The sequence below is a fragment of the Phyllostomus discolor genome, chromosome 7 (genome assembly GCF_004126475.2).
Source record: "Phyllostomus discolor isolate MPI-MPIP mPhyDis1 chromosome 7, mPhyDis1.pri.v3, whole genome shotgun sequence".
In the NCBI taxonomy this organism is placed as follows: domain Eukaryota; kingdom Metazoa; phylum Chordata; class Mammalia; order Chiroptera; family Phyllostomidae; genus Phyllostomus; species Phyllostomus discolor.
Window position 1 is genome coordinate 62,858,027 of NC_040909.2, and position 13,122 is coordinate 62,871,148.

The 13,122-nt window shown below is 34.3% G+C and overlaps 1 protein-coding gene across 1 annotated transcript in view; it reads right to left on the reverse strand.

Moving 5' to 3' along the window:
• Positions 1–13,122, reverse strand: part of TMF1 (TATA element modulatory factor 1) — a 42,238-nt gene that overhangs the window by 1,792 nt on the left and 27,324 nt on the right. Inside the window, 9 exon segments of the mRNA XM_028518054.2 lie at positions 779–931; positions 1,073–1,174; positions 2,554–2,646; positions 2,878–2,947; positions 3,844–4,036; positions 8,639–8,795; positions 9,525–9,617; positions 12,802–12,899; positions 12,902–12,957. Coding sequence (XP_028373855.1) covers positions 779–931; positions 1,073–1,174; positions 2,554–2,646; positions 2,878–2,947; positions 3,844–4,036; positions 8,639–8,795; positions 9,525–9,617; positions 12,802–12,899; positions 12,902–12,957 — 1,015 coding nt within the window.

Sequence of the window (13,122 nt, forward strand, 5' to 3'; positions counted from 1 at the left end):
GAAAAATATAAAGAACTTAAGGGAATTCAATCATGTGTTTGAACTCGGCAACCCCATATTTTTCTCTAATCTAAGGAAACAGCATATATTTTAATGTATCTCCAACTGTGTAGAGAATATTGACAGACTACCAAAGAAGTTTAATTTGGTCCAAGTACAGCATGTTGGGCTACATAAACATAAGTATTAAGATTATTCTAATCTATTTTTTCCTAATTCAAGAACATCTTCGCAGCCTGGCTGGCGTAGCTCAGTGGATTGAGCGCGGGCTGCAAACCAAAGTATCACAGGTTCAATTCCCAGCCAGGGCATATGCCAGGGTTGCAGGCCACGGCCCCAAGCAACCGCACATTCATGTTTCCTTCTCTCTCTCTTTCTCCCTCCCTTCCCTCTCTAAAAATAAATAAATAAATCTTAAAAAAAAAAAGATCATCTTTTCCCCGGCTGGTGTGGCTCAGTGGATTGAGTGCCAGCCTGTGAACTGAAGGGTCGCTATTCAATTCCCAGTCAGGGCACATGCTTGGGTTGCAGGCCAGGTCCCCAGTAGGGGGTGTGCAAAAGGCAACCACACATTGATGTTTCTCTCCCTTTCTCTCCTTTTCTTCCTCTCTCTCTAAATATAAATAAATGAATCTTTTTTTAAAAAAAGGACATCTTTAATAGAGTAATATTTTCAACTCAAGTCATACGATGGGAAGAAGAGATGCAAGTTTTACATTTACTTCTATACTTTTTCATTTTTCATTTACTTTTATAGTATACTTAAGTTTTCCAATACCTGTAAATGAGTAATTTCTCCTTCCCTTAGCTTTAGCTGAGACTGTAGATTTTCAATAATGCTGGATCCAGCCCCCATCCTTACAGTATCATAAAGATTGCTTCCATTTGCTGATAGGGACATTTGTCCAAGGGAATGATCATGAGGCTCATCCTATGTTAATTAGGAAAGCACATAGTTACTCAGTTATTATAGATCATATTCCATTATAAGGTTCAAACAAATGATTCTGTCAATTCTTGCCTTATACAGAGAGAGAAAGAGAGAAAGAGAAAGAGAGAGAGAGAGAATCACCTGAGACAGAAAAGATGCTTGTAGCCCTGCCATCTCAGCTCCACTTATTGAATTTGACCGTGACATTGTGGGAGTGGTAGAAACAGAAAATGGCTTCCATTCCTTAAGGAGTAAAAAAAAAAAATTCAGTTGAGATTAAAGAGCAAAATGGTAAATAAAAAAAACAGGAATGTTTTCTAGGATTAATAACAACAGAGACTCATTTTAGCTTCTTCCTAAAGTTATACATATAATTTCTAAAGTATTAACCTTGCAAGGCACAACATTTAGCAATTTAAAAGTATAGACAGACTTGATCAAATCATCTCAGGATTCATGTACATTGTAACAACATAATTTGGTTTATTTTTAATGAATGAGAATGTTCTTGTTGAAATAATTATATAAACTAACTGTTTTACATTGTATAACATAATACCAATTAAACCTATTTCTTTAGAATAAAGTTAGAAATGAGTTTTGTAGGAGACCATTCTGCGTGGGGTGGGCCCAGCTCCCACTCGGAGAGGCACAGGACCCACGCCCATGGATAGGTTACCCCGTGAGGAATCAGGCCTGCAATGTACCTAGGCCACTTTGAGACTTGCTTTTGCTACAACTCCTTCACCCTGAATTGAGACAAGTGCTTACTGTAACTTCCTGAAATCCATGCTAAAACTCCGGAGTAAGGAGTGTAACCAGTTCAACTACTTTTCCTTTTTCATTTGCAAATATCCTTGCTCTGTGATGTGATTAGCAGCATCAGCTCCTTTGTTTTCTGTAAAAGGTAACCACTTAAAGCAACCTGTACATAATAAATGAGGATCACCAAGTAAAGTGCCCAGAAAAGAAATAAAGGCCTGTCACAGCGAGGGCTGTGGCTTTTGCTCCCCTTGAGAGAAAAGCCATGCTCACCCTTTTCCTCCACAGGATTCGGTAGTCCATGTGAATGTCTTATGTCTCATCCACGTGGCGGACCCCACTAGCCAGGGGTCCGCATCAAGTTATATAAACCATAAAGTTTCTGACTTATCCATTTTATTTTTAGTGTATTTTTAAAAATTCCAAATAAATTCAAGGTATAATTTCAATATACATATAGGTAGTTTTAATATATTAACTACCAAGTCACATCAATGCTTTAAATATAGGAAACTCCCTTTAGAAAAATTACCTTCATTAACCAGAAAGAAAGTTAACAAGTTTTATCCCAAAGTACCTACAGACCAAATGAGGTACATTAATCTCAGTGAGAGACCACATAATTCATTTAAAAAGAGGTTTTGTAATTCAAATCTTAGAAATCACAGATCTCTTTGGATAAACTCAAATTACTTTGGATCCACTCTGTACAGGACACTGATTATCCTACTAGAATTAGTACATCACCCTATTGATTATAGACGTAAGATATGGTATTTATAACATGTAACTAAAAATTACAAAACAATGAGAGTTACTAACTGCTTACACCAAAAACAAAATGAGACAAAATTCAATACCTTTTCTTTTATTGCTTCTTGAGTAAAAACCGCTTTCTTCCTTTCTTGTTCAACTTTCATTTTCTCCATTTCTAATTGACTATTTAACAGTATCTAATGGAAAGAAATACAGTTAGACAATTCCTATGACACTAAATCATTATCATAAGTCAATCTCAAAGTAAGGCACATAAAGTATATACTCCTATTTGTTTTACTACTAAAGACCAAGTTCCAAAAGCAGTAAGCTCACTCATTTCATTTTGTCATCTCATTAGTTCACTGCCATCCCCAAGCATTCACTAATGGAAGCCCTAAGAGGTGAGCGAACACTAACAACAATACCTTTTCTTTCCTTGTCTCTTCAAGTGTTCTTACATATTCATCTTTTAGGTTTTCTATTTCAACCTGGAACCTATTAAGTCAAAGGGAATGAAACAAAACAAAAAAGATGATAGTACAAACTATTACAAACTCAATTCTTTATTAACACTCCAGTTATGTATTTAGTAGTCATTTTTATTACCAGATTGATTTTCCAACTATTTTTTTCCAGATGACTTGCATTTTACTCAGAAGCCAAACTACTACTTTTGTGCATTTTATTTATTAGTTCTCTGAGTTAAGATTTCATTTAAAAAGAGAATTTCCAAAAATAATTTCAAATACCACCATTCTATAGTAGGTTCAGCTTCTGCAAAAGCTTGTCAGGGGTTCTATGAAAATGTTTGCAAAAGTTCAGATATTTTACTTTAAAAATCATTTTTACTTGACAACTTTTTTTAAAAGTAAAATTTCTAATAAAGAACTAAGGGTATCAAAATAAAGTTATGGTTTAAGGAAAAAAAAAGAACGGAGGGTAAAAATACACTAATCATAGCCTCGACATAATTTCAGACGGATGGATTTTATAGCTTGTGGTTTCCGAAGAACCAGGACATTTATTTAGAAAGATTGAAACATTGCTAAAACCCTTGTAATATAAAAATAATGTCAATGAATGGTTTCCAAACTATTTTGTGGTTATAGACTCCTTTAACATATTTGATTAAAATAATGAATCATTTCCCTACAAAATGCAAACATATACAAAACATGCCACACAATTTCAAGAATACATGTAAAATTCAATGAATCCAAGTACTATATCTTACTATAATATCCTATTACTAATGACTCTAACATTAAACGCTACAAGTATATATTTTACAATAGTTCTCAGTGCCAAGAAGCTAAAAGCCAACAGCATATTTTTAAGTGCTTTAAAATGTCATAAAGCTACCAAAAATAACAATCAAGAAATATGCTCACCTATTATTTTCATCTTCCAGTTTTCTTAACCTATTTTTCTCTGCTTCTAGCTGGGCCAGAAATCTACTATTCTCCTGTCTTAAGAGAGAATTCTGTGACTCTATGGAAGACACCTGAATTCTGTTGGCAAGGAGTTCTTCTGTAGCTGCACGTTCTCTTTCAACTGCTGCTGCCAACAAGGTCTGAGATTCACCTGAACAGAGAATATGAATATACCCAAGAGGACAAGATACCAAGTCAGTTCTCACTTTTAATGATGCAAGTAGCCACACTTAAAACTGTAACTGTTTACTGCCTAAGGCAGGACTGCCTGCAGAGACAAAGGAACCAATCTTAATTTCTACCTGCTTTCCCCCCAAATATTTTAATTTGAAAGTGGAGTTATATATGCAAAGAGCAATGGCCCTGGCTGATATGACACAGTGGATTGAATGCCAGCCTGTGAACCAAAGGGTTGCCAGTTCAATTCCCATTCACGGCACATGCCTGGGGTTGTGGGCCAGGTCCCCAGCTGGGGGCATGCAAGAGGCAACCAATCAATTTCTGTCTCGAACATCTCATTTTTCTCCCTCTCTCTCTTCCTCCCTTACCCTCTTTCTAAATATAAATAAAATCCTTTAAAAAAAAAAGAAAAGGGCAAGGGATCAACAAACAATGCTGGGGCAATTAAACATACATCTGTAGGCCCACCCCACACAAAACACCACAAACTAAACTTCTCACTGTATACGAAAATTAACTGAAAATGGATCATAAAGTTGAGCATAAGACAAAACTGTAAAACTTTTAATAAAATATAGAAATATTTAGGATCTAGGGGTAGTTAAAGAATACTTAGATCTGACGCCAAAAGCAAGAGCCATAAAAAGAAAAATTAACATTCCCAGGCAAGAAAAAAAACCCTAAAGGAATTTACCACTACCAAACTGATATTATAAGAAATGTTAAAGAAACTTCTTTAAAAGAAGAAAAAATAATAAAAAGTATGAATAAGAAAAATATCACAATAAAAATGTCTCACTGTCAAAGGGAAATACATAATAAAAGCAGATCAGCTAACACTAAAGCTAGTACAAGGGTTAAAAGGCAAAAGTAGAAAGACCATGTGTAATTACAACAGTAAATTAAAGAATGCATGCAAACACACACACACACAAGAAAAAAATAATGACAAAAACATAAATGTGAAGGGAGTGCACAAAAACAGTAGTGACTTTAGAATGTCTTTGAATATAAGTGGCCATCAACTTAAAATAGACTGCTATAAACATAGGTTGATATAAATGAAGCACATGATAACCACAAACCAACAACCTACAAGCAATATACAAGCAATAAAGAGAAAAGAATCCAAACACAACACTACAGAGAGTCATCAACATATGAGAAGAGAAAAAGAAGAAACAGAGAGAACTACAAAAATAATCAGAAAACAATTAATAAAATGGCAATACTACATAGCTATCAATAATTACTTTAAATGTAAGTGGATTAAAAGCTCCAATCAAAAGACAAATGGATAGAGGATGTGGTCCATATATATAATGGAATATTACTCAGGCATGAAAAAGAATTAAATCTTACCATTTCTGACAACATGGATGGGCCTAGAGGGTATTATGCTAAGTGAAATAAGTCAGAGAAAGACAAAGGCCATATGACTTCTCTTATGTGTGGCATTAAAAAAAATAAATAAATGAACAAACAAAATAGAAACAGACTTATAAGTGCAAAGAACATTTTGATGGTAACTAGACAGGAGGGAGAATTGGGGGACTAAATGAAAATGGTGAAGGAACTGAGAAGTGAAAATTGGTTGTTAAAGAATAGTCATGGGGATGTAAAGTACAGCATAGGGAACATAGTCAATAGTATTGGGTACAAGACTTATTAGGGGATCTCTTTGTAAGATATGTAAATGTCTAACCACTGTAGAACACATGAAAGTAATATATAGAGAGGATGTTAACTACAATTGAAAACTAAAAACTTTTTAAGAAAAATGGAGAAAATAGACTTTTTCAAAATTTTAAAATTTTGCTCTATGTAAACAGGATGGGAAGAAAAGTACAGACTTGGAGAAAATAAAGGCAAACCACATTATCTACATCTAGTATCTAGAATATATAAAAAAGTCTCAAAACTCAACAGTGAAAATACAAACTATCTGATTAGAAAATGGGCAAAAGATCTGAATAGACATTTCACTGAAGGGAATGTACAAACAGAAAATAAACAAATAAAATGATGTTCAACATCATTATGCACATCAAATCATAATGATATATCACTACACACCTGTGTAAATGACTAAAACAAAAAATAGGACAACACAAAATCCTAGCAAGAATGTGGAGAAACTAGATTATTTTCATACATAGACACCTGGGAAAATAGTTTGGCATTATCTTTAAAAGCAAAATATGCAACTACCTATAAAACCCAGCAATTGCATATTTGGGCATTTATCCAGAGAAATGAAAATCTATGTCCACCCTGAGACTTGTACATGAATATTCATAGCAACTTATCTGTACAGACAAAATCTAAAATCAGTTCATACAGCCTTCAAGTAAACAAAATGTGGTACATACATACAATGAAAAACAGTAATAAAAAATTTAATCATTGACACACACAATAATTTGGATGAATTTCAAGGGAATTATACCAAATGAAAAAGCCAACCCCAAAATGTCACATATTATATAATTTTATTCATATAGCATTTTGAAATTCTAAAACTTTCAAAATACAGGACAGATTAGTGGTTGCCCAGGATTTGGGATAGGGAAGGAGGGCCATAGAGTTGGCTAAGTGTGGTCATAAAAGGGCAACATGCGGGATATTTTTGGTGTTGCAACTGTTTGATATCTTGACTATAGTGATGAATACATGAACCCACAGATGTGGTAAAATTGTGTAGAACTTAATATACACACACAGACACACACAAACACACACAAACAAGTACTAGTAAAACTGGGGAAATCTGAATAAGATCAGTAAACAATTATCAGTGTCAATACCCTGGTTATAATATTACAGTTCTGCAAAATGTTAACATTTGGAGATACTAGGGAAAGTATTATTTCATATAAATGCATGTATATCTACAATTAACTCAATAGAATTTTCCAATTAAAAAAAGATTAGTGGATAAGATTCTGAAATTTAGCCAAGGTAAGAATTTTCATATTTCCCCTCAAGAACCAAAGTAGACCTAATAATATCTCTATTATAGATGTTATAGTCTGTTCCATATTGCACCTATGGTCCTTTTAATAGCATTATATAGTATGCCTGTCCTATAGCTTTGCCTGCGGTATATTCCACAATACCACATATCCCCAACAGTGTGCTGACTACACTTTAAAAACCACAACATGAGAGCTTCCAGTCTCCACTTATGCTAAACAGACATCCATTTCAGAGGCTGTCATTTTCAGATATGTCATATTACATAACAAATTGGCCTCAAAAAATGTCAGAAATAGCCTTGGCTGGTGTGGCTCAATGGGTTGAGTACCAGCCTTTGAACCAAAAGGTCACCGATTCAATTCCCAGTCAGGGCACATGCCTGGGTTGCAGGCCAGGTCTCAGTTGGGGGCATGAGAGAAGCAACTGATAGATGTCTCTCTCACACATCAATATTTCTCTCCCTCTTTCTTCCTCCTTTCCCTCTCTCTAAAAATAAATAAATAAAATCTTCTTAAAAAAATTGTCAGAAATAAATGACACACCTAAAATGTATACATGTAAGTTAAATAATATGTGAAGGTTCATCTAGTTCAGTGATTTTTCTTTTTAAGCAGCTAAATCTTTTTCAGAGAATATCCTACATAAAACTTAAAAAAAAAAAAAGGGGGAAGCACTACTTTCATTAAAGCTGCCTGGAGGGAAAGCAGCACCCTATTTGTGGAGCTTCCCTCTCACCATGACAGGCAGCCAGCCCTGAGACACATCTAATGAGTCTGCTGAAGACTGTGAGAAAGCCACTAATCTAGTTCACCCCTTAGGATTTCCAGTGAGTAGTCCAGAAAAGGGAAGTGACTTGCTCCAGACTACCTGGCTGGATGATTAAAAACAAAACAAAACAAAGCCTTGCTCCCAGGTCTCCTGATACCCAATCAGGCCTGCTTTCATCACTACACCAAATTTTGTATCTGTGGAAGCAATGGTCTTGTTGTTGATGTCTCTCTAATTACATGGATTTTTCATGAATTGCTAGCTTCTGGGATATCTAGTAATACTATCAGTCTGCGCTTGAATAAACATCTTAGGAAAATAATTTCCTTTTTATTAATAGCACAGAAGGGCAAACTGGGACATTTCCATAAAGAAGCAGAATATAAAATCTTAAGATTCTATAGCATCTGAATACTCATTTAACCTTAGACCTAGATCCACCTTAGACCTAGCTCTGCTCTTGGAATTCTGCCATTAACTAGAATCATATCTGGCGTCTACCTTCAACATTATTGAAGACAAGCTAAAAAAAGGTCAGATTTAGCACTGAACAAGGAAAATATGAGTGCAATAGTCTGTAAAAATGAATGAAAAAATAACGTGGATATATTTTAGACAGTATCTGATCCATTGTGTTAGGGAAAACAAGTGGTTTTGAGAGTCAATTAAGATATTAGAAAATAAATATAAAACAGGAGAAGTGAAAATCTACAAGTAAGACAAAATATAACACCAGATAAGTGATTTTCAATTTCAGACCATTAACCTAATTCCATAAGCAAAGTGAAAGGGCTTCTGCATTGAGCTTAAGAACTAAAGCAATTACCTAGCCTATCAGTGAGACTCTTCTCTAACTTCTCCCACGATGATGTCTGGGACCCTAGTGTTGCTTGCAAATTTTCTATCTGTCGAAGCAATGGCCTTGTTGTTGATGAAACACTTTGACTGAGTTCCTGGTTTCGATTCTCTGCTTCCTGGAGTCTCTGAATCATGAAATTCTTAAGTTATTACCACCAACAGCACCAATAAAAACAGAAAGAAAAAAAACTAGCAAATAAACTTTATGGGAGATTTCTGGAAAAAAATTATTTCTCTAAGATAGAATTACTTTTTAAATAAAATTATTTCCAATTGTTCAACCCTTAAGTTATAGTTAAGTTGCATAACTGAGTATCTAAATAAGTGCTTCTTTACAAAGCATTTCCTAAGATAAGGATAGCCTTCGATCATCTTAATGTAAAAATGAGTATCATTCAAGCCTCTCTGTAATTTCTTCTTCATCCAAATACTTCTAAGTATTTATAAAAACATAAAGATCAATTTAAGTTGCATTTCTCTCCCTTTTCCTACTCATGTTCACTTATTGAAAATTAATACAGCAGTTAAAGTAAAAACTGGGCACTCATAATCTGCCCCACAGTAATCAGACTGATAATTAATAAACTAGGTATTATAAATGCAAAAACAATACTAAATGTACAATAAATCTACCATGATCAAGTTATTTTCTATAAAATAGAATTAGGATTCTTCTTCTACATTTTTAAGGTTCCAACTCTGATTTTATTGACACAAGCCACAAAAAAAAAAAATCAGCAAATGATACATATGATAGTAATCCTCTCAGTTCTATAAGCATTACCCAACTGAGTCATCTTTTATTTCTAGAAAAACACATCTGGGATGTGTATTCAGGAAAACTGTGACAGCACCTGCTGGAGTTCACTGATCTCATGGCGTAAATAGTCCTCTTTTCTGGCAGCTGCTTGTTCTGCTCGTTGCAGGGCCAGCCTCAGGTCCCCCACCTGTATGAGGAGAACCAAAACACTATCACAGTCTCAAGCATTGTCTATTACTTCCTGCTAACCACATATTTTGTGTTGTGTTGACTTATAGTTCATGTATAATACTTTACACTATCCAATGAGTTTTACATAGGATTATCACACATCCATTCATCAAGCAATTCCAAAACTGTATATATGTTCAATATGTACTGTTAGGCACACACAAAAAAAAGAGTATAAATATGTACAAGGCCCAACCACTGCCCAACCTCACAAGATAGGAGGAGAGGTAATGCATCCATAAATGTCTACAGTGCAAGCAGAATGTGATGGCTGTATCATCTCTGAAAACTAGACCTGAGAATTCACTTTATGGAAGCAGTCTCTATAAACACAAAGATGTTCCCTACATGGTAGCTAATTAGCAGTCTAAATATCCATCATGAAACAGTCTAAATATCCATCAGTAGCAGTTTAGTTTTGCAAACCTTAATACAACATGAATATACCCATAAAAAACATATATGATTTAATCTTAAATAAAAAACTCTAAAATATATAATATATAATATCAAATATAAGGGGTGGGGAGAAATACAGACAACCATAATTGAACAACAATAAAATAATTAAAAAATATATATGTAAATATGTACATGGTAATAAGAATAAGAAGGTAATACCCAAAATTGACAGTACTCATAAGGTGATGATTTTATGAATGATAATGCCCTACACTATTACTTCCCATCCCCCCAATTTTTCTTTGTTATTCTCCTAGTGTATTTTTAATTTAAAACATTAATAATTTTTCTATTCCAGTGATAGAGTAGCAGAAATACAAGAGGTATATGGACCATGGCATGATTTTTAATATCAAGGTATTGATTAGTATTATAAACAACCTAAATATCCATCAATAAGAATTGGCTGAATTCAATGAAGTATTTATTATAACTGTAAAAAGAAAACTTTTAAAAAGCAATATGTTTTATTATGAGTATCTAAATAAGTGCTTCTTTACAAAATATTTTCTTACATAAAGATAGCCTCTGATCATGTCAGGGAGAGATTATCAAGATACTTTATTGCTGGGGACCACTCTGTGTGGTTTCGGAGACAGCAGCCCCTTAAGAGCAAGCCTTGAAAGAGGACAGTAAATCTCACTGGAAAACCAGGAAACATAGGTGGCAGCCATGACTTGAGGCCAACACAGAGGGTTCCCATGGGAAAATCAGGCCTGATAAATAAATACATTGTGTCCTTCTAAGTTTTCCTTACTTGGAATAGCCCTGTTGATATAAACCGGAGATTTAAGTTCAAGGCATAAGGAGTAAACTCCTTATCTCATGAAACACGTCTTAAAGACCATCTGGTGTCAGCATGACTAACAGACACAGACCCTGAGGCAGATCTCTGTGTTCCTTCAATTGTTATCTTCAATTGTTATCCTTCAATTGTTGCCTGTTTTTCTATGACTATAGCCTTCTGACATTGACTGATGAGCTATGCATGTATGCTGTATACACCTACACATACCATTCCCAATAAAAGCCACTTGGGAGAAGGTTCAGGTCATTCTCTTCTAGAGGGAATCGCCATCCCCTTTCCGACCAGAACAATAAGATTGTATCCAGGAAAACCATTCTCATCCATGGCAGCCAGGAGAGATCCATGGAACCAAGTTCTACCACACTTCATTTTGTAAATAAAGAAAATTACGTAAGTAGGAAAACAGTGTAAGTAGTAAACTATATTTTATGCAAGAAGGATGAGAGAAATACAAATAAATATGTGTGTGTGTATGGGTATGAAATATATAGAAAAATGTATATTTCCTTGCATTTACAAATAGAAACATTGAAAAAATAAGCCAAGCACCAATAAAACGGTCATTTATAGGCAAATAACACGAATGGGGAGGGGCTAAATTAAAAACAAATATCTCAATATTCTTGTTATATAGGTCTCACTTCGGAATCATGTAAATGCTCTAGATATTCATGCAAAATTAAATCAAAAGTGAATTGGGTCAATGAGGAAAGAGTCTTTTTAACAAATGGTGCTGGGAAACTGTATAGCCACATGCAAAAGAACTAAATGTGAAAGTTAAAACTATAAAACTTTTAAAAGGAAACAAGTCAAAATCTTCATAACCTTAAATTAAGCAACAGTTTCTTAAATGTGACACTCAAAGCACAAGTGACAAAAGAAAAAAAGGTAGGTTGGATTTCATCAAAATTAAAACACTTTGTGCATCAAAAGGACACTATCAAGAAAGTGAAAGACAACCTATAGAATGGAAGAAAATATCTGCAAATCCTACATTTGATAAGGGAGTAGTATATAGAATAATAAAGAACAATAAAGGACAACTCAATTTAAAAGTAATCAATGGGTTTAAATATTTGAATAAATTTCTCCAAAAGGATATATAATGTCCAATAATCACATAAAAAGATGCTCAATGTCATTGGTCACTGAGGAAATGTAAATCAACACTACCATCAGATACTACTTCACACCCACTAAAAGGGCTACACTGAAAAAAAAATCGAAAATAACAAATACTAGAAAAGCTGTAGAGAAATTAAAACTCTAATATATTGTTGGTGGGAATGTAAAATAATGAAGCTGCTGCAGAACACTTTGGCAGTTCATCAAAAAAGTCACAGAGTTATCATATGACCTGAGGGTACATATCTAAGAGAATTTAAAATACAGATGCACACAAAAACTGTAAATGAAGGTTTAAAACGGCATTTTTCAAATTAACAAAAAGTGTAAAAAACACAAATATCCATTAACTGATGATTCTATAAGACAAAGTGACAAATTCTGAAATTCTTCCTTCATCTCAGGTCCATGGAGTTACACAGACTCTCCTTAGATTATATGCAATGTTTAGTATTTATCTGCATTTGTGCATTTCACAGTTATAGGGCCCTTAGCTTTCATAACATTTATCCTCAAATAAGTATGAAATTCACAAAAAAATTAAGCAATACTGGCATAATGTAAGCATAATTTAACAATAGTTCTAAAAAAACATACAATTAAGTTTGGCCAACAAGATTATAAAGGAAATATAACACATGTACCACTAAATAAGGTTTGACTAAAACGAACTAACTAATGGATTCTTTAATCTGCACATGCACAAAGATTTAAAAGACAAATTTAATTCATATTCATTGCTTACTTGAATGGCTAATGCTTCTTGCTGCTGACGGGCTTCTTCTTGGACCTTCTCTAATGCTGCAGAAAGTTCTTCTTTAGCTTTGATTTCGTGACTCAAGCAGCTTCCTGTGCCTCACTATCCTTTGCAGCATTGGCTTTGTGGAGATCAGTAAGTTCTCTTAAGAAATCAGATAGATAAGTTTTATTTAAAAAATATATATAGCCCTGACTAGTGTGACTCAGTGAGTTGAGCGTTATCCTGCAAACTGAAAGGTTGCTGGTTCAGTTCCCAACCAGGGAAGATGCTTGAGTTGCAGGCTAGGTCCCCAGTTGAGGGCATGCA